We start from the raw sequence: 22,923 nt of genomic DNA, 5'->3' as shown, positions 1-22,923 counted from the left end.
GATCATGACCTGATCCAAAGTCCGATGCTTAACCAACTGAGCCACTCAGGTGCCCCTGGGCCCTACAATTTTTAAACATCCCAGGGTGATTCTAGTTTGGAAACCATTGTAACACTGCCTTGCTTGGGACATTAGCTAACAATAGCCACCTGAGAGCTATTCTATTCCACCAATTGGTAAGATAACATCAAAAGTATTTCCAAAATTAGAGTTCAGTCTCTACCTGTGGGAGAAACTACCATGATAGGGCAATAGGAAAAGTATTTTCATTCATATTATCAATATTTGTAGAATTTTTTTAAAGATTTATTCAGTGTTATACTGACTTTCTGACCTGTGTATATAAAGCTGAAAACCAAGCTTGGTGATACGTGAAAAGTCCATGGGACAAGCATTGCATCTGTCATGAGGGACAGCATGACTGGGCACAAGGGGTGTATTTGTAGGGCTACTCTTCCCTTTTCCTTAGGTCTGAATCAGTTTAGCCTTAAAAAGCAGAGTAATAGGGGGCTTCTGGGTGGCTTAGTAGGTTAAGCATCAGACTCTTGATTTCAACTCAGGTCATGATCTCACGGTTTGTGGGATCGAGCCCCACGTGCATCTCTGCACTGAGTGTGGAGCCTGCTTGGATTCTCTCCCCCTATCTCTCTGCCCCTCCCTCCCCCCTCAAGATAAGTAAACATTAAAAAAAGTAGAGTAATAGAAAAAATCCCAATTCAAAAATTCCATTTACTTTTTTTTCTTTTTTTAAGTTTGTAGCCTATCTCCTACTCTGCTGTAAACTCCTTGAGAGGTGAACATGTCCTGCTCATTTTTGGTCTCTGAGCACTGCTACACATAGTGGGAGCCCAATCAATACTTGGTTGCTGTGTTTCCTGTAGTGCTCCTACCTTGATACGCTAAAGTAGTAACTAATAATTCAGACTACCATTCATCTATTTGCAGAGTACTTTACATATATGTCAGTACTCTTTATACAGACATACCTATTACCCTCCTATCTGAGAAGGGGTACTGAGTCTCAGAGAAGGTAAGTGACTTATCCAAGGTTGTATAGCTGAGTCACAGAACTTGGGTTTGAGTCATGTTTGATGCCAGAGAACACTCACTTTTCGTTACCCAAAACACTTCAGCGGGTAGGAAATGATATTTCAGAATTCTCAGATATGATTAAAAACTCCAAGAAGAAACTGAAACAATCTGTCCTTCTGTGGCCTATTATAATAGGCCTTTACATAACTTGGCCTGTACGATTGCCTACATTTTCCCACATTTAGAAAAAAACTAAACATGATTTTTAATTTGCTTTACCGTTTCTTCTGTTTTGAACATTTCAGGTGGACCCAATTTTCCACTGATAATGCAATGAACACGTTTGTGCATCCATTTTTGCCTGCACTTGGAATGATTTCTTTAGGGTACATTTCTACAAGTAGAATTAGATTAAGGACATAAACATCGCTGACTTATACTGCCAAATTATTTTTCATAAAGTGTACTAGTTTAGATTTCTACCAGCAGTACACAAAAATACTCATCTCATTTTACTCTTCTTTTTTTTATATTTATTTTGAGAGAGAGAGAGAGAGAGAAAAAAAAACATAAGCAGGGAAGGGGCGGAAAGAGAAGGGGAGAGAGAGGATTCCAAGCAGGCTCCACACTGTCAGCACAGAGCACAGAACCTGACCTGGGGCTCAAACTCAAAAACTGCAATATCATGACCTGACCTGAAATTGAGAGTCAGACGCTTAACTGACCTAGCCATCCAGGCACCCTTTGTCTTACTCTTCTAATTTCATTATCCTTTGCAAAATTCTTTTGCTAATTTTATAGTTAAAAAAAAAATCTCATCCTTTACTTACATTGTTTTGATTACAAGTAAACATGAACTTTTTCTTTTATTTATGTCTTACCAAATACATCTATATATGTCTTTATGCCTTCATATATGTTTTTATGTCTTCCTATATTAATTCAGTTTCTATCCTTTGTCCATTCAACTTTTGACACATACCTTGGTGTTTTCGTATTCATCTACACTTTTATAATCTTCAGGTATTAAGACTTTAATAACCCTTTGTCATCTTATTGCCAAATATTTTCATTTCCTCTTTAAGTTTTAATTTTTGGCACCCAGAAGTTTTAAGTTTTAAATATTTTAATCTATTTATCTTTTCCCTCTGTATCTTTTGTTGCCTTTAACTGAGATTAAAATCCAGTGATTAAGTAGATATTCTCTTACTTTTTCCCTAATTCAACTTTAAAAAAAAAGTGTTTATTTTTGAGAGCAGGGGAAAGGGCAGAGAGAGGGAGAGAGAGAATCCCAAGCAGGCTTTGCACTGACAGTGCACAAGGCTCAATCCCACAAACCTGAGATCATGACCTGAGCCAAAATCAAGAGTCAGACGCTTAAACGACTGAGCCACCTAGGCGTCCTCTAATTCAACTTTTTAAAAAAGTATTTAACTCTTCGATTTATCTGTGGTTTATTTTGGTACATGCTGTGACATATTTAATTTGGCCATTCCCCTAGATAGTTATTTTTCACAGTCTCTTTTTGTATTGATTTGTGATGCTGTCTTTATCATGTCTTTGATTCTTATTGAATATAATGTTTGCTTTTACTTCTCTTCTTATAGATACTGGTCCCTTTGGCATTGCAAGGAAATGGTAAGATTGTAGGTGTACTACTATTCTCCCAGACTCTAACTAGCTGATGGTGCAGACTCAATCTGGGGCATCTGAAGGGAAAGCCTATCTTGGGGGTTCCTGTGCTTTTTCTTGGTCATAAGGCCCTTTTCTAATTCCCACAGAAAAAGGAAACAAGAGGGTTAAAGTGGTTAAGAAGTGAGATGGGGGAAGAAGATGAAGATGTAGAACTCTCCTTAGATTCACTCAGCGTTTTACTTGTTTGCTAAATACTAGGTGTATGTTACATGTTAGGCCTGAACCTTTAAGGGACTTGGGATGCTGCATTGACAATCTCGTGACAGATTTTGTGAAGCTCCAGGTCAATGTATCCCAATATCCCCTCACCTCTATTTCAAGTACAGTAGCTAATGAAATACATAGAGTGCAGAAAGTAGATACCTCCTGAACAATCAATGCTTACTCTGTTTGGCTAAGATGGAGCTAGAAGAAGTAACAGAGTAGAATCATTAAAGAGAAATATCAAGGATTCATGTCAGTGGCTCATATAGATGAGAAGTCAATAACAATAATAATTTTATTTGTATCCATTCTTTTAATAAGTGGGTTAAATCATTCATATTTATTGTTATTGCTTAACATTTACATTTATTGTTATTATTTAGACTTTTGGGTTTTTAAAGTTTTTTTTAAAATTTATTTTGAGAGAGACAGAGACAGCACAAGTGGGGGAGGGGCAGAGAGAGAGGGAGAGAGAGAGAGAATCCCAACCAGGCTTTGTGCTGACAGCACAGAGCCCAATATGGGGCTCAAACCCATGAAACAGTGAGATCATGACCTGAGCTGAAACCAAGAGTTGGATGTTTAACTGACTGAGCCATCCAGGTATCCCAACTCTTGGATTTCTTATTTGCTGTGTTTTCTAGGGGTTTATTTCCCCTTCAACTCATCCAGGCAGTAAATACCACCACCTTATCTTTATGTAATGCTTTGCATTTAAAAAAATTTCTTTTCTCACAAGACTCCTGAGAAGTTGATAGGACAAATATAATCAAGTAGATTTTACTGACAGAAAATGAAATTCAGAAGAGCTGGTAGAAAAACTAACATTTACTGAGTATTACCAAGTGCCCACTTAACATACCACATTACTTCAAATAAATGTATGCTGGGTAAGCAAACTCTCCTGGGGCTAAACACACACAGTGAAATAGTTTATACCCGATAAGTTTTTATACTTAAAACACATATTTTTGTTCGTGTTGTGATACCACTTCTTGCTTTTGTTTGGCTGGTTAATTTGGCTTGATCCTATAAGGAAATTGTGCTATCTTTATTACTTAATCATATCTCCATTGTCTAAAAAGATTATTGTTAAACAAATATGATGTGCCTGATTGTTATGAAAGAAAATATTCTCTGAATATAAACAACATAGTTAAATGTAGAAGAGCATTTTGACTGAGAAAATTGTTTGTATTAATCACTTCAGACCTGTAATCATTTCCATAATTATTGTTAGATTAAGGTATATTTATTGTTCTGCACCCAAGGTAAGGATTTCAAAAACTTTCTGAGCTATTGGCAAGCCATAGGAGACTAATAATCAATGAAGACATGGGACAGCAATGTAATCCTTATTTAAAAAAAAATCTGCCTTCAAACGTGAAAATCCTTCAACCACTTTCTTTTGTTTCTGCACAGGACAATGACTAGACATTGTGAGGTAATGCAAGACATGAAAGATGGGGGAAGCCTGTGTTAAGATGAAGAGATAGGTTAGAGATGTAGCTGTGGTGACATAATACACAAGAAGTGAATGAAGAGGACGGATGTTAGTCAGACCTCCACACAGAAGAAGCAAATGTTAATGAGATTATTTCCAATTGAAGTAACAACCCAATTAAAGTGTCTATAGGAATAAACTAGGAAACTGTCATTAGTCTATAAAGTGACACATTAAAAAAACATTATTTAGCTAGTGAAGAAAAAGGTAGCGAGGGAAAACTTGGCTTGGAGGTGATGATGGAAGCCAGAAGCTAACTTGTTTTAAAAGATTAATGTATATAAAATGTTTTGTCTGCAACTCTGGCTTTCTTTTTCCTCCACCTAGCCACCCTTTCTGGAAAGCTGGCTCAGGCTCTCTCGGCAGGGCTTATGCAGTGCTTACATGATGAAGCCCTTCTTCTGTTGAATATGGATGTAGATTTTTTTTTTTTCCTGGCAATGGACAGTATCTTCATTGTTTCTAGATATTAAAAGGCATGACTTGGGGGTTGCATCTTATCAATTATATAGCTGATCCCCAAAGTTTTACCACCAAAGTACCTTTTAGTTATCTTTATCCATGACCATAATCTCATGTTTTGAAAGATTTTTTTTGTTATTGCTCACAAAACAAACTACATTTGTTAATTAAAAAAAAAAATTTTTTTTTAACGTTTATTTATTTTTGAGACAGAGAGAGACAGAGCATGAATGGGGGAGGGTCAGAGAGAGAGGGAGACACAGAATCGGAAGCAGGCTCCAGGCTCTGAGCTGTCAGCCCAGAGCCCGACGCAGGGCTCGAACTCACGGACCGTGAGATCATGACCTGAGCCAAAGTCGGACGCTTAACCGACCAAGCCACCCAGGCGCCCCTGTTAATTTTTTTAATTAAGGACAGATGTAAGTATTAATTAGAGTCTCCTATCAGTATGAGGTAACATGGAGATGATATAATTCAGAAACAAATTGGGTATTTGAGGTAGCCTATACTGACTGTGGATAGTGTAGGATGCCATTTGACCTTTTGAAATATTCTAAAGGTTGTGGACTCCCATTATTGTATTTGTAGATCCCTTAAGTATTTGAGAACTTCAGGCTGGGAACTCTTGAATTAAGCAGCAGAAACTTGAGGGACAAAATGCAGATAGGTTGCTTGCAATAGCAAAGGGGTAAATTAGAAGGGTCCAGAGTATTAGACATTGGGGAGGAAAGAGTGTGGATGTGGGGTACTATTCTTACAACTTCAAGTCTGTATTTTATCTAGAAACCTCTTCAAGTGATAAAAGCTTACTGATAGTTTACTGATTTTCCTGTATAAGACACTTAAACTAAGTTTATATTTTAAACAATTAAGTATCAATTCAGTTCAACTCAGCGTTGGCCGAGCATTGACTACGTACAGAGTTTCATACTAGGTGTTGTGGGTGGGAAAGGAAAAAGGAACTAACGTTTATTGAATACCCACTCCATGGTTGGAAGTTGCTAGGTATGCAACCCTTTGAGATGGATATAGTTATTTTCCTTTATAGATGAGGCTAACCACGCTGGTCACCTATTATTTTTCTGGGGCATGCTTCTTCCCTGGGGAAGAAGCTCTTCCTAATTTGCTTTTGCTAATTAACTATTGGAATGGGAAAATCTTTCCTTGAAAAATCTGTATAGCTAGTTATTTTTCAATATAATCTGATCAGTAATGCCTTCTTTGACCACCCTATTTTAAGTTGCAACCTTCTCCCCACCGCACACTCCTAAAGCTCAAGGAATTAAATAACTTGCCCATGTGTAAGAACACAGCACTTCATTTTAAAATAATAAAAACCCAGAATCTCCAATATGGATGCTGGAATAATAATTTGTTAGATGAGCAGAATTATTGGATTGAGTGTTCTATGTCCCCAAGATTGGTTGCTGCCAGGACCACACTGGCCTCAAGGAAACTGTCCCACTGTTAACACTGTGGCCTGGTTTGTGTGCATTGAATCCCTGCTTACATTACTCCCTAGCATAGCCTAGGCAAGGTGTTAAGGGGCAAATAAGTTGTAATTAAAGCCTGAAGCAATGCTAATGAATTAGACAGGGGAACATGGAAACAGATAATCTGATTGAAGGGTTTTTTCCCTTGCTTCCCCCCACTTTCCTGAAAGGAGCTTCATGATGCATCAGTCACCATTTAATGAGGGAGGCCATGTGTTTCACATAAGGATTTGCTCACACTGTGTCAGGCCTGAATCCTGCCTGACACCAGGGCCAGGGCTTATTTTAAGACAAAGACCCCACGAAAAAAAGAACTACAGGCCAATATCTCTGAAGAACATGGGTGCAGAAATTCTCAACACAATACTAGCAAATAGAATCTAACAGTACATTAAAAGAATCACTCACCACAATCAAGTCAGTCAACGTGATACACCACATTAATAAAAGAAGAAATAAGAAGCATACAGCCCTCTCAGTAGATGCAGAAAAAGCATTCAACAAAATACAGCATCCATTCTTGATAAACATCCTCAACAGAGTAGGGATAGAGGGAACATACCTCAACATCATAAAGGCCATATATGAAAGACCACAGCTAATATCATCCTCAATTGGAAAAAACTGAGAGGTTTTCCTCTGAGGTCAGGAACAAGACAGGGATGTCCATTCTCACCATTGTTATTTAACATAGTACTGGAAGTCCTAGCCACAGCAGTCAGACAACAAAAAAATAAAAGGCATCCAGATTGGCAAGGAAGAAGTCAAACTTTCACAATTTTCTAGAACACCCAAAAGACCCCACCAAAAATTGTTAGAACTGATACATGAATTCAGTAAAGTCACAGAATACAAAATATATGTACAGAGCTCTGTTACATTTCTATACACCCATAATGAAGCAGCAGAAAGAGAAATCAAGGAATTGATCCCATTTACAATTGCACCAAAACCCATAAGATACCTGGGGATAAACCTAACCAAAATGGTAAAAGATCTGTACTCTGAAAACTATAGAACACTTATGAAAGAAATTGAAGATGACACAAAAAAATGGGAAAACATTCCATGCTAATGGATTGGGAAAACAAATATTGTTAAAATGCCTATACTACCCAAAGCAATCTACACATTTAATGCAACCCCTATCGAAATACTACCAGCATTTTTTACACAGCTAGAACAAACAATCCTAAAATTTGTATGGAACCACAAATGACTCTGAATAGCCAAAACAATCTTGAAAAAGAAAAGCAAAGCTGGAGGCATCACAATTCCAGACTTCAAGTTCATTACAAACCTTAGTGATTAAGACAGTATGGTACTAGCACAAAAACAGACACAGAGATCAATGGAACAAAATAGAAAACCCAGAAATGGACCCACAACTATATGGTCAACTAATATTTGACAAAACAGGAAAGAATATCCAATGGAAAAAAGACAGCGACTTCAACAAATGGTGTTGGGACAACTTGGCAGCAACATGCAAAAGAATGAAACTGGACCAGTTTCTTACACTATACACAAAAATAAATTTAAAAATGCATGAAATACCTACATATGAGATAGGAAACCATAAAAATCCAGAGCAGAACACAGGCAGTAACCTCTTTGATATTGGCCCACAGCAGCTTCTTACTAGATATGTCTCTGGAGGCAAGGGAAACAAAAGCAAAAATGAATTCCTGGGACTTTATCAAGATCAAAAGGTTCTGCACATCAAAGGAAACAACGAACAAAACTAAACGGCTACCTTCAGAGTGGGAAAAGATATTTGCAAATGACATATCTGATAAAGGGTGAGTATCCAAAATCTGTAAAAAGCTTATAAAACTCAACACCCAAAAAACAAATAACCCAGTTAAAAAATGAGCAGAAGACATGAATAGGCATTTTTTCAAAGAAAATACCCAAATGGCTGACACATTAAAAGATGCTCAACATCACTGATCATCAGGGAACTATAAATCAAAAAGTACAATGAGATAACACTTCACACCTGTCAGAATGGCTAAAATCAACAACACAAGGAACAACAGATGTTGGGGAGGCAGGGAAAGGAGAACCCTCTTACACTGTTGGTGGGAATGCAAACTGGAGCAGCTCCTCTGGAAGAAGGTTTGGAGGATTATCAAAAAGTTAAAAATACACTACCATCCAGCAATTGCACTACTAGGTATTTACAGAAATACTGATTTGAAGGGATACATGCACCCTGATGTTTATAGCAGCATTATCAACAATAGCCAAATTATGGAAAGAGCCCATATGTCCACAGACTGATGAGTGGATAAAAGATGTGGTATATTTATACAATGGAATATTTCTCAGCCATCAAAAAGAATGAAATCTTGCCATTTGCAATGATGTGGATGGAGCTGGAGACTATTATGCCAAGTGAAATAAGTGAGTCAGAGAAAGACAAATACCATATGATTTCACTCATGTGGAATTTAAGAAACAAGACGAATATAGGGGAAAAAGAGAGAGAGGCAAACCATAAAGCAGACTCTTAACTATAGAGAACAAACTGAGCATTGCTGGAGGGGAGGTGGGCCAGGGGATGGGTTAAATGGGTGATGGGTATTAAGGAGGACAGTTGTGATGAGCACTGGGTGTTACATGTAAGTGATGAATCACTAAATTATACACCTGAAACTAATATTACACTGTATGTTAATTGGAATTTAAATAAAAACTTGAAACTAAAAAAAAAAAGGGTCTGTTAAAGAGTTCAGGTGAATTTTAGGAAGAATGATTTTACTTTTTGTGCAAGAAGTACTTCCTTTGAGTAATTTTCCTGACCTCTTACCTTATTATCCCTTAATTAGACTCCCGAGAGGGATGGAAGTAACTTCTGTTTGATGGAATTGAGCAAGAGAGAACTGGTTCCTTCTGGGTCCAATTTCTTTAGGACCTGTCTATCAATAGGAAGTGATCTTTGTGATCTGTTCTCTGTCACATAGCAAACTTAGCCCCTGCGGGGGAAGGCTTGCAGCTTTGGGGGACAAGTTCAATTCAGGATTGTCAGGGATACATACTACTGTCTTCAGTATCACTTAATCAATAATAGAGAAAGTATTTTTATTCTATTTATCTGACTCCTGTGTCTGTTTTTAGTTAGTTCTTAATTGTGGGCAAAAAAGTGTTGTTATTTGTTAGGACCTTCAAACTCCAAGAAAGTGAATAAATAATTACAATATGAGCTACACACATAGGTGGTGTATTAGTCTGCACAGGATAGGCAATGCTGTAGTAACAAATAAGATACAAAACTCTCAATGACTTAAAGCAATAAACATTTATTTCTCCCTCCTGTCACAGTCCAGTGTGAGATGGCTTGGCCTCTTCTGTCTTTTAGCTATACCATCTAGAATATGTGGCTTACAGAATCACTGCAATAAGGGAAGAAGGGAATGGAGCAGGCACATTGGCCCTGGAATTGATACTGAACACTTCTGTTAAAATTAGACATAACTATTCACATGGCTGTAAACAACTGAAGGGAAGCTTGGAAATATGGAGGAACATATGGGTACTTGGTGAGCACAAACTCTCTCTGCTATAGGTAGATTCAGAACAATCAGGGAAGGTTCAAAGGAGCAGAGTAGGGAAGAAAAAGGGTTGAGTGGTACTCAAAGTATACTTTGCCTATTTCATAGTTTTCCCAAAGCCAAATATTCTCTCTGAAATTTATCTGTATGATCTCTTCAGAATCCAGTGCCATCAAGGCATTTACAAATTAACTTAATATGAGAATTGAGGGTTTTTCCCATTAATTGTGCATTTTATCTGGGGTCTTCTGGAGACAATATGCTCTTGGTTTTATTGCAGATTTATTGTCTTTGTTCCAGTATGTATTATATTAGCCATGATTCTAGGAGAGAGAATTTTGGGTCCACAATATTTTTGAATACTTTGAGCTTTCAGTACTCTTCAGATCACATCAAATAGTGCTTTGGGTTTTTCCCCCCTAAGATGGGATTTGTTTGAGTAGGAGTCATCTAATATAACCATGTTTGTTAAGCATTTTCTCTGAATTAATCAGCTGGTATTTGTTAGTTTTTTTTCTAGGAAGAGAATCCAAGACCTTTCTAGGCCTAAAAAACAATGGGGAACCCCAGATAGGTAAGACAACATTGCATAGTCTTGTTTGTGATGAGTTTGTTCCTTACATTAGATAGGTAAGTATTATTCTTACTTGCCCACTAACCTTGTATCCTAGGTTTAGTCACCTCTCTGCTCATCTCAATCCACTGAACCAGTATCGTCCCCTCAGTTAAGTCAACATATGGAAGGCTAACCCTAAGTCAGTAGTTCTCAAATTTGTCTGCACATAGAATCACCTGGGGACATATAAAGCACTGATGCCTGGGCCCCATCCCCAGAAATCCTAATTTACTTTGTCTAGGGTGCAGCCCATGCATCGGGAGCATTAAAAGCTCCCAGATAATTCTAATAAGCATACAGATTTGAAAAACACTTTGAAAATCTTGTGTTCATCCTTTGGGTTCAACTTTGTTGCTCCTAACACGCTGTCTCTAAGCCTTTGCCTAGAGAACACCTGTTCTCTGAATTTCCTGCTGATTGGACCCACTGTCCTCCTATCCTTGGCCACAGGACTCCCCCTTTTCTTCTTTGGCTCCTGAGTAAAGCCTTACTTTTTTCCTTTTTTTCTCATCTTTTATTGCTTAAAAGAAAAATAATACATATTATTTTTAAAGCAGTTTTAGGTTTACAGAAAAATTGGCCAAAAGTACACAGAGTTTCTGTATTACTACCCACTCCTCTTGTTTCCCATATTAGCATCTGGTATTAGTGTGGTACATTTGTTACAACTGATGAAGAGATATTGACATATTATACACTAAAGCCTATAGTTTACATTAGGGTTCAATTTTGTGTGTTATACAGTTCTGTGGACTTTGACAAATGCATGTCATGTGTTCACCATTACAGTATTATGTAAAATAGTTTCACTGCCCTAAAAATTATCTGTATTCTACCTATTCATCTCTTTCCTTCTGTGCCCCCTTTCCAAAATCCTGGAAACCACTGATTTTTTTTTTTTTTTACTGTGTGTATAGTTTTGCCTTTTCCAGAATGGCATAGTTAAAATGATATGGTACATAACCTTTCCAGATTGACTTCTTTCACTTAATGTGCATTTAAGATTCCTCCATGTCTTTTCATTGCTTAATAACTCATTTCTTTTTAGCACTTATTTGATTATCCATTCATCTATTGAAGGATGTGTTATTTCTGTCCAATTTTTCGCAATTATGAATAAAGATGCTCTAAACATTGATATGCAGGTTTTCATGTAGATAAAAGTTTTTAACTCGTTTGGGTAAACACCTAGGAATGCAATTTCTGGATCATATGGTAAGAATATGTTTAGATTTGTAAGAAATTGCCAAACATCTTCTAAAGTTTCTGCCAATCCCACCATCAATGAATAATACTTCCTGTTGTTCCACATCCTTACCAGGCATTTGGTGTTTTGTATTTTAGCCATTCTAAATGTGTGTAGTGGTATCTTTCTCATTGTTTTAATTTGTAACTCTCTAATGACATGATGCTGAGCATATTTCACATGCTTATTTGCCATCTGTGTATCTTCTTTGATGAAGTGTGTGTTGAGCTCTTTTGCCCACTTTTTAATTGGGTTATTTGTTTTCTTATTGTTGAAATGTAACAGTTCTTTGTATATTTTCAATACCAATCCTTTATCAGATGCTATATATTCATATATTGAATTCATATATTCATATGAATAATTCATATATTGAATTCATAAAATTCATATATTGAAACCTAATCCCCAATGTGATGGTATTAGGAGGTAAGGCCTTCTGAAGGTGATTAAATCATGAGGATGGCATATGCATGAATGGGATTAATGTCCTTATAAAAGAGACTTCAAAGAACTCCTTACCCCTTCAGCAATGTGGGAACACAGCAACAACATGCCTGGCTATAAACCAGAGAGCATGTCTTCACCAGGCACCAAATCTGCTGATGCTTTGATCTTGGATTTTCAAACCCCCAGAATTGTGAGGAATAGACTTCTGTTGTTTATAAGCCACCCTATCTATGGTATTGGTATAGTAACCTGAATAGATTAGGACATCAGATATGTGCCTTGCAAATATTTTCTCCTAGTCTGTGGCTCGTCTTTTCATTCTCTTATCAGTGTCTTTTGTAAAGCAAAAGTTTTTAACTTTAATGAAGTCCAGATTATCAATTTTTTCTCTCATGGATCATGTTTTGCTTGTATTTTAAAATGCATTGCTAAATCTAAGATGACCTAGATTTTCTCTTATGTTACCTTCTAGAATTTTACAGTTTTGCATTTACATTTATATCTAAGATACATTTCAAGTTAATTTTTGTGATAGGTGTAAGGTATGTTTCTAGATTTTTTTTTGTATGTGGATGTCCATTTTTTTAGCACCATTTGCTGAAAAGACTGTCTTTTGTCTATTGTATAACCTTCAATCTTTTGTCAAAGGTTAGCTGACTGTATTTGTGTGGATCTATTTCTGGGATCTCTCTTTTTGCATTGATCTATTTGTCTATTCTTTCACCAATATGATTGTCTGATTACTGTGGCTGATTACTACTGATTACTACTACTGAAGTCAGGTAGTAGCAGTCCTCTGATTTAGTTCTTCTTTTTCAATATTGTGTTGGCTATTCTGGATCTTTTATCTTTCCACATAAACTTTGGAATCAGTTTGTGAATATCTACAAAGTAACTCATTGGGATTTTGGTTGGGATTGCACTGGATCTGATAACCAGGTTGGAAAGAACTGACATCTTGATAATATTGAGTCTTTCCACCCACGAACATGGACTCTCCATTTATTTAGTTCTTCTTTGATTTCTTTCACCAGTGTTTTATAGTTTTCTTTATATGAATCTTATACATGTATTGTTGGATTTATACCTATGTATTTCATTTTTTTTCTGCTGCTAATGTAAATAGTGTTATGTTTTAAATTTTAAATTCCAATTTTTCATTGTTGGTGTATAAGAAATCAGTAGAATTTGTGTATTAATGTTGTATCCTGCAACTTTGCTATAATCTAAAATTTTCATTTTTAAAAGGCTTGTTTTTAAACATTAAGAATATAACATGCTTAAATACTCTCTTTTTCATGGACGGGTACATACTCATATACATTGATGAGAGGCATGCACTGATAAGAGATGTGTTAATGAATATTGCTAGAACTGTTAGTAATCTTAGAACACTTCTCTCCAACCTGCTCCTTTTGCATTAAAAAAATTTGAAGGAGTGATTTAATTAGACAATTGAGCTTAGAAAAGCTAAGTAACCCAGCTTGGGGGTACCCAAACTGGGATTTGAATCTATGTTCATAGCCCACAAAATCCATTTACTTACATTATATCACAATGGCTGTTTTAGAAAGATGTGGTCCCTTTGATGGCATGGAGAATTAGAGCCAGGAAAATTTATTTGAGTCTATTACAAAATGTAGGAGACAAATAATGAAGGCTTGTCCTAAGAGAGTGGCTTTTAAGGTTACAAGAAAGGTTAAAGTCAAGATAAAGATGGGCAGGACTTAGTGACAAATGAAGAACCTGAGGGAGAGGAGGAGTCAAATATGATTTCTAGGTTTCTGTTTTTATTTTTAATATTTTTAATTTTTATTTATTTTGAGAGAGAGAGTATGTGTGTGCATGCAAGCTGGGGAGAAGCAGAGACAGAGAGAGAGAGAGAGAGAGAGAGAGAGAGAGAGAGAGAGAGAGAGAGAGAGAGAATCTCAAGCAGGCTCCACACTGTCAGCACATAGCCTGACATGGGGCTCAAGCTCAGGAATCCTGAGATCGTGATCTGAGCTGCAACCAAGAGTCAGTCACTTAATCGACTGAGCCACCCAGGTGCCCCTTTAGGTTTCTGCTTTTAGAAACAAGGTGGAAAATGCTATTACAACTGCAAAAGGAAACACAAGACGGGGGCAGGTTTGGGAGGAAGGTAGACTTAGTCATGTGGGATGCTTTTGAGACATTCAGTAAGTATTTGGAAGTGTAGATTTAACACTCAGGAGAATACTTGATAATTCTTGGAGATACTATTTTGGAAACATCAGTATTTAGTGATGTATTTTTTTTTTAATATTGAGGAAGAGGGAACCCTGGGGCACATGCCATTGTTTATTTTTTATTTTTTATTAAAAAAATTTTTTTTAACGTTTATTTATTTTGGAGACAGAGAGAGACAGAGCATGAACGGGGGGAGGGTCAGAGAGAGGGAGACACAGAATCTGAAACAGGCTCCAGGCTCTGAGCTGTCAGCACAGAGCCCGACGTGGGGCTTGAACTCACGAACTGCGAGACCATGACCTGAGCTGAAGTCGGACGCTTAACCGACTGAGCCATCCAGGCGCCCCAACATGCCATTGTTTAAATTGCCAAAGAGATACTGCCTAAGGAAAGTGAGAAGGAGTAGGCTAGAGAATTAGAAGACAGATGTTAGCTGAACCTATTGTGGTAATCATTTCACAGTACATGCTGTATACCTTAATCTTATACATTGATGTATGCCAATTATTTCCCAATAAAACTGGGAGGGGGGGGGAGAGAGAGAGAGAGAGAGAGAAAGAAAGGGGGGGGGGAAATGAATCAGGACAGAGAGGGCCTCAAAAGCCAAGGAAGAAAATTATTAAAAGAAAAGTGGAACCTTTGAGGATACATTTAAAGAATTTGTGGTTGACCAGACTGACAAAGAAAGATTAGAGACCAACTCATAAATCTTCAAGTACATAAAGCAGTTTATACGGATGAAAGCTAAATAAATATTTGTTATAATAGGAGAAATTATAAGAATTTCAGAACAATTATACTCTGGAAATAGACCAATGAAAGCTGTTTTGTGTTTTCTGACTCTGGAAATAGGTAAGACTAGAGATTTAGCTGTTCAGAAAAGGATGACTGAACACAGAATTCTCCAGAACCCATTCTAGGTCCCTTATTCTAGAATTCTAGGGAATTCTGTAATTGTGCCAGATTTTTGTTATATTTCATAGATCCATCAAACAGGTATGATATGGATAAGAATTCTATGCTCTGGGGTCAAGTCCTCATCATAGACCATAGAAGATTAAACACTTATTTCCTTGGTTTTATTAGCTATGTAACAGCTAAACATAAGTGATTTTTAAATGCTGTCAGAGTAGAGTGAAGAGTCATCTGTATAATATGTTACTTTGACATTTGGTTATTCTCCCTACCTTCTGATAAACATTGTGTCCACGTTTTTCTCCACTGTACAGTCTCTGCTCTATCTTTTCCCACTGATCCTTCTCTTCCAGCTTACTTTGAACCAGATCTCCTGCCTTTTACATAATTCTCAATGCTTTTAGTTCATACTATGTGTTTTCTAGTTTTTAATGGCCAAGGTTTCAAGCAGATAATGATTTCATAAGGTTTCCATTCCTGGGAGGCATCATGAGGACCATATATTATGAGCCTGGTTTAATTGCTGTGTCTAAAATACCTTTTGCTTTGAATTTGAAACAGTGAATACAAAACCAATATACACACATTAACATTGAACGACACAGGTTTGAACTGGTACCCAGATTTTTTTTGATACATACTATAAAATTACTGTAAAATATTTTCTCTTCCTTATCATTTTCCTTTTTAAAAAATTTTTAATGTTTATTTATTTTTGAGAGAGGCAGGGGAGGGGCAGAGAGAGAGGGAGACACAGAACCCGAAGTAGGCCCCAGGCTCTGAGCTGTCAGCACAGAGCCCTATGTGGGGCTCGAACTCACCAACCACGAGATCATGACCCAAGCTGAAGTCGGATGTTTAACTGACTGAGCCACCCAGCGCCCCTCCATATGATTTTCTTAATAACATTTTCTTCTCTCTAGCTTACTTTATTGTAAGAATGCAACATATAATACATATGCAAAGTATGTGTTCATTGACTATGCATGTTATCAGTAAGGTTTCTGGTCAACGGTGGGCTATTAGTAGTTAAGTTGTTTGGAAAGTCAAAAGTTGTATGCAGATTTTTCAGCTGCATGGGGGTTGTGCCCCTAACCCCTCATTGTTCAAGGGTCAACTTATATATGTCACCTTTGCTTCCTAATCCCCGACTCCCTTAGCCTTTCTCACCAGAGCTTTGGTATTTACCCCTAAGATGCTCCTCACTTTTTCTATTACCACTGATACCCTCCTGGCCAAGTCCTATTGTCTTTTGTTTTTGTTTTTGTTTTTGTTTTTCTTCAGTTTCCATTCTTGATGTCTAAGTTGTATTTAACACTTTCTTATAATATTTGATGCAACTTCTCTTGCAATCTTCCTCTCCCATTCCATGGTGCTCTTACCTCTATCCACCAAATCTTCTCTTTTGGAAGCATAGTTACTGTCTTCCCCAATGTCACTCCCACTGTGGCCCTCATCACCTGAGGCCCCAACTTCTGCTGTAGCCTCTTCTCCCTGCAGTCATTCTCTCCTCTCCACCCTGTTTCACATTACCATCAAGTGAGTCCCCAGTTTTCACCATTCTTTCATTCATCAAACTATGATGGAACACCTGTCATATACAGCACTAAACTATCCTAGTGGGATAGCTCCAAAAGATTAAGTCATGTTCCCTCCTTTGGATGAACATACAGGCTGGAGAGGCAGGCACTCTTTGTCAAAACTATGGAAGACCTTGTAAGCCACAGTAAGGAGCTGGGACTCCACTGTAAAGTCAGTGGAGACCTTTAGAGTCTTCAACAAGGAGGTGACTTGATCAAATTGGAGTTTAGAAGACCACTCTTGCAGGAGTGTGGACAAAGGAGTGGGGATGATGGGATCTGGACAAGGAAAGCAGCCACGAGGATAAGGAGAAATGGATACATTTAAGCCATATTTAGGAAATGGAATCCACAGAATGTAGGGGATGGGGATATTAATTCATTGATTAATATTTCTAATGGTGACTCTGGCTAATGCTTACAAAGTAGAGAAATAAATATTGTGTACAAAAGTATTGACAAAGTTAAAAACAGAGCCTTATGTTTTTTTAAGTTTTTACTTATTTTGAGAAAGAGAGCACAAGCATGTGCATGTATGCACGTGTGCATGAGTGGGGGAGGGGCAGAGAGCGAGGGAAAGAGAATTCCAAGCAGGCATCATGCTGACACAGTGCAGAGCCCAATACGGGGCTCGAACCCACGAACCATGAGATCATGACCTGAGCTGAAATCAAGAGTAGGATGCTTAACTGACTGAGGCACCCAAAAACAGGGCCTTCTAAATAGATAAGCTCAATTAATTGGCAATTTTAGTTATGTGCAAAGTTAGGTTACTGAGGCACCTTCTTCTGACTCCTTGGTGGGCTTTTAGGGTCTCCTTCTGCCTGCCCCACCCACTGCAGCAACGCTACTTAATTATTTCCCAACATGACTTTCTGCTTCTGTCCAAACGTTGTCTTGACCAATACTGTCTAAACATGCTTTGATCAACATTTGATTATTCCCATTTCTCATGGTTACCCCAACATGGAACATGCCTCATTTCTGGCAATCTGTGCCTTTCACTTTCTTCCTTAAGCCTTTCAGGTGAATTCCACACCGATTCTCCTTTTCTTTTCCCCCTCTGCACAGTAATCATGCCTATTTTACAGACTAAAAAATCTAATGTCACTAAACACTTAGCTCACTGCCTGGCCCACAGTATTTCAGAAATGGAAGCTATTAATATTACCCTGATACTATTTTGTTTTCTGACTTCCTGGTACAGGGCTTCACCCACAATGGAAGCTCAATGGAGATAGATGGCATGCCCATTTTATGTTGACCTGATTATAAATTACAGTGTTAATTATACGATGGCAGAAACAGAACTCTTTCTAATTTTTGGTCACCACGTTTTAGGACAGGAGGTAAAACAATCTTATTTTAACTACCATAAATAGTTGATCTGTTTGTGATGCCTGGAAACTGTTGCATTCTGTAATCAAGATAGTTCTGGAAGTGAAGCAACATCAGTATAGAAGCCACCAAGAGCCATTTCTAAGATATCCATTAGTAGTGAATTCCTTACCATTTGATTTTCTGCTTTTTAATAGAAAACTGTTTTGGGGGAATCAAGATCCTATTCGCCCTGTTTCCCAGTTTGCTTTGAAGGCTCAGTTGACCAAAAGACTTGAGGACCTTGCCCATCCCAAGGAAGTCTCCCACCGATATGTACCTAACAGGTTAGTTAGTGTTTGTGTGCTATCAGGTTACATTAGCAGGAGTCCATAGGGAAAATGACACAGAATCTAGCCGTTTTATCTGAAAGCGATAAATTGTCCAAACTATAGTAGAAAATTATTGAGGATTAAGGATTCTATGTATTTCCTAATCTGATTCTACAGTAAAACTTTTCCAGAGCAAGATTAATATTAGCCATTATAAACTTGTATTATACTGTATAATGTTTTAGATTGCCAGGATTTTGAGTTTTTAATAAAGTGGTAGTATTACACCAGGGTATGTACCATATATAACATTGTTGTACATGAACTATTTATACATGCAACTTTTCGTGGATTTTGTATACCACCCGTGGGCTTGATTACCATTAATTAATTACTACATGTGAAGGTTAGAATATTGTTAAGGCTTTTGATACCCATTGCCAGTTTGTTTTTAATGCGTATTTGTTGAATGACTAGGCTTCCTGTTGGTTGGCTCTTTGAGGGAAGACTCTGGAGCAGGGGAAGGCATGGACTCAAGTAGTGAGGGAGGTTAAAGTAACAAGAAAAAGTTGAAGATACCATTATTTACCCGAAGTTTGGTTTCCAAGATAATTGATGTGTCCACTTTTCTCTTTTTGATATACAACTTTAGTCAAAAGTCAGCAAACTTTTTCTGGAAGGGGACAGATAGTAAATTTGACCATAAAGTCTCTGTTTCAACTACCCAACTCCACTACTGTAGTAGGAAGCAGCCACAGATTTTATATAAACTGAACATGTCTGTCTTCCAATAAAACTTCAGAATTTTTGCATCTATGTTTATGAGGGGGATTATTCTGTATTTTTCTTGCAGTGTCTTTGTGGTAATGTTGTTTCTTGTAATGTCTTTACTCATTTTTGGTAATGCTGTCTTCATAGAATCAATTGGAAAATATATAAAATTGGCATTTCTTGTTTATGTATTTCATAGAATCCACAGTGAAATCATCTGGGTCTGGAGTTTTTGAGTAGGATGGTTTTTAATTATAAATTCAATTCACGTAATAGTTATAGGGCTGTTATAAATTTGTCAAATTAACACTTGTTAAGTGGAGCATGGGGTCACAGTTCAACAACAGATCATAACAGAATTTGAAATAAAGAAGCTTACTACTCACAGATCCTAGAAGAAGTACCCAGCATGCCTCGAGGAGTCACATGGGCAGGTTAGGACAGAGGGCAGAGAGAGGCAGGACCTGGGGCACATGTCTTATTAGAACCTGCAGGTGGAGTGCTTTGGGTTTCCCAGGCAAAGGCCAGATTCATCAATTCAAACCAAAAGAGCAGGGTGTTGGTAGGCTCCTTGGGAGTCATATCTGAAGGATGCATAAAAGGAAGGCATTGAGGGTCAGGTGACGAAGACTGTTGCTGAAGTCCTATCAGGAATGTATATTTACTTATGCCTCTGTGGACTGTTATCTAGGGCATGTGCTTGTGAGAGGGGCCTGTATCATTTTAAGGTCCCTAGAGGCTGCTTGGCCAAACAAAATGGGTGCTGAGGCAGGAGTACCATGGAGGGGCTTAGTTAAACTCTTGACAAGGGCTATTAAGATTATATCTTTCTGAATGAGCATTGGTAATGTGTATCTTTCAGTTTTAAAATGTGTTGGCATAAAGTTGTTCATATATTCTTTTATTTTCCTTTCACTTACTATCTGTCCAATCTCTAGTGATTGTCTATAAGAGACTAAGAAAGTATTTGGTTTTAAAAGTAGTAAATTTCCTCCTCTCACTAGTCTATTTTTGGTCTATTTAGAAGATGCAATTTGGGATGCCTGGGTGTCCAACTTTCACTCAGGTCATGATCTCACAGTTCGTGGGTTTAAGCCCCTCATCAGGCTCTGTGATGACAGCTCGGAGCCTGGAGCCTGCTTTGGATTCTGTGTCTCCCTCTCTCTCTGCCCCTCTCTCCCTCATACTCTATCTCTTTCTCTAAAATAAATAACAAACATTAAAAAAAAGAATTTAGAAGATGCAATTTATTTATTACAGAAAATTAATCTGTTTTGGAATGAGATATTAGAAGCCAGCTGAAACTTGATGGCTGCAACTATTTCTGATTTCTTCCTATGTGGAAAATGGCTCAGCAGTAAAGGGGTAAACTATCATACTTGCTCCTAGGCCTAGAGCTGGAGGTTAGTGTTAAAAATTACTATGATAAGTCTAATTCATATTCACTTCACTCAGTTCTTTTCTCTTCTACAACTTTCAGGGCTCAATATTACTACAGCTGTGGTAGAGAGTCTATAATCTGGGAGATCCCTTCTGCTGCACTGTTTAGCCAGCCGTCCAAAAGGATCCAGAAGCTGGCACTGCCCAACAGATTCAAGAAAGAATATCTATTAAATAGGTAAAGTACCTTGACAATCTCTATAAATTCGAACCTAATTTGGTTAAATCTCACAATATTTTATCTATTTTAGTGTATGTGGTTTTATGAACTAGAAGTCCACTTATGTTCAAAGAATCAGGGTAAAAAGATCACATATTTGCAGCAATTGTAAGTAATCAGAAGGTTATCATTAGTAATTACATTGGACTCAAATTGTGAAGTTAAACTATGCACTGAACTTAGCATCATTAGTCAGTTAAAAGGAAATATGCAAATGAAAAATTACAAATTTTTGCATTTTGTAGAATTTGATGTTTCTCTTATGCCTCTGTGACTTTTCAAATGTTGCTCCTTTTGCTTTGAATGATGAATTTCTGCTTGTCTTTAAAAATTATTTTAATGTTTTTGTTTTTGTTTTGTTTTGAGAGACAGAGAGAGAGAGAGACAGAGACAGACAGAGCGCAAGTAAGGAAGGGGCAGAGAGAGAGGGAGACACAGAATCTGAAGCAAGCTCCAGGCTCTGAGCTGTCAGCATAGAGCTCAATGTGGGGCTCAAACCCACAAACTGCGAGATCATGACCTGGGCCGAAGTCAGATGCTCAACCAAATGAGCCACCCAGTTGCCCCTCTCCTTGTCTTTAAAAGACAATTTTTGAGCACCTGGGTGGTTCAGTCAGTTAAGCATCTTGATCTCTGCTCAAGTCATGATCTCACGGTTCATGAGATTGAGCCCCGCATATCGGGCTTTGCGTGGATCCTGCTTAGGATTCTCTCTCTCCCTCTCTCTGCCCCTCCCCCTCAAAATAAATAAAATAAACTTAAAAAAATTAAGTAAAAGACAGCTTAGGTGATACTTCCATATGGCAGCTAAGATTGTGATATGGTTCTTGGAAAAATGCTAAGTTGCATTAATGGAATATATACAGTGTAGTTACAGGGAGGTGATGGTCCTACCCTATACTACTTTAGTCAAGACATAGTAGGTGGATGTTTCCACTTATGGATGTTATTCTTTAAGAAAATGATACTTATGCTAAGTGAAATGTCATACAGAGAAGGACAGATTCCATATGTTTTCACTCCTGTGTGGATCCTAAGAAACTTAACAGAAGACCATGGGGGAGGGGAAGGAAAAAAAATGGTTAGAGAGGGAGGTAGCCAAAACATAAGAGACTCCTAAAAACTGAGAACAAACTGAGGGTTTATGGGGGGTGAGAGGGAGGGGTGGGTGGGTGATGGGTATTGAGGAGGGCACCTGTTGGTATGAGCACTGGGTGTTGTATGGAAACCAATTTGACAATAAATTTCATATTTAAAAAAACACAAAAAAACCCCAAAAATAAATAAAAACATTTTTAAAAATTAAAAAAAAATGATATTAAACTTGAATCTATGCAGAAGGAGCTGCATGATATTTTGAGGCTTCTGGAAATATGTTACCTAAAAAATAGTTAAGAGAAATGACATGGGTAGCTTAGAGAAGAGACCAAGGAAGCAGTGATAGCTGTGTTCAAATATTTAAAGGGTCAGCATCTGAATGAGGAAAAGGAGGTAGAAGTAAAATTACTCTGTGTTGATCCTAAAACTAGATGTAGAACAAGGAATTTACAGAGCAGGAGGTGTCAGCTAAGTGTAGGAAAATCTTTCTGACTAGCTAGCCAGTAATGGAAATGTTTACCTGGAAAAATCAACTGCCATCGTTCCCACAATCCCTGAAAGTCTTCAAGCATAAGCTGGAATGATGACTTTACATGAATTTTAGAAGATTCCTGCATTTCAGGGAGAGATTGAACTGGGTAACTTGAGTCTTTTTCCATCATAGAATCCAGCAAAAGAAGCCCAGTTCCTCCTACAAAATTTCATTTCCTTATTTATCAGTTTGTGCAACAAAATCTGCAGATTTAGTTAAAATAGATATATAATTTGTAGTTATATATCTAT

The 22,923-nt window shown here is 37.5% G+C and overlaps 1 protein-coding gene across 4 annotated transcripts in view; it reads left to right on the top strand.

The window, feature by feature from the left end:
- SPMAP2L (sperm microtubule associated protein 2 like) overlaps positions 1-22,923 on the top strand; it is a 61,838-nt gene that overhangs the window by 9,565 nt on the left and 29,350 nt on the right. For 2 of the 4 annotated variants that reach the window (XM_058722477.1, XM_058722476.1), the window contains exons 2-5: positions 2,640-2,670; positions 10,456-10,521; positions 18,498-18,626; positions 20,863-21,000. In XM_058722477.1, the coding sequence (XP_058578460.1) occupies positions 2,640-2,670; positions 10,456-10,521; positions 18,498-18,626; positions 20,863-21,000 (364 nt within the window). The remainder of the gene's footprint in view (positions 1-2,639; positions 2,671-10,455; positions 10,522-18,497; positions 18,627-20,862; positions 21,001-22,923) is intronic. The other 2 variants (XM_058722478.1, XM_058722479.1) reach the window with 2 other exon arrangements.

Source organism: Neofelis nebulosa, chromosome 3, assembly GCF_028018385.1.
Source record: "Neofelis nebulosa isolate mNeoNeb1 chromosome 3, mNeoNeb1.pri, whole genome shotgun sequence".
Lineage (NCBI taxonomy): Eukaryota > Metazoa > Chordata > Mammalia > Carnivora > Felidae > Neofelis > Neofelis nebulosa.
This window is presented reverse-complemented; position numbering and strand designations above follow the sequence as displayed.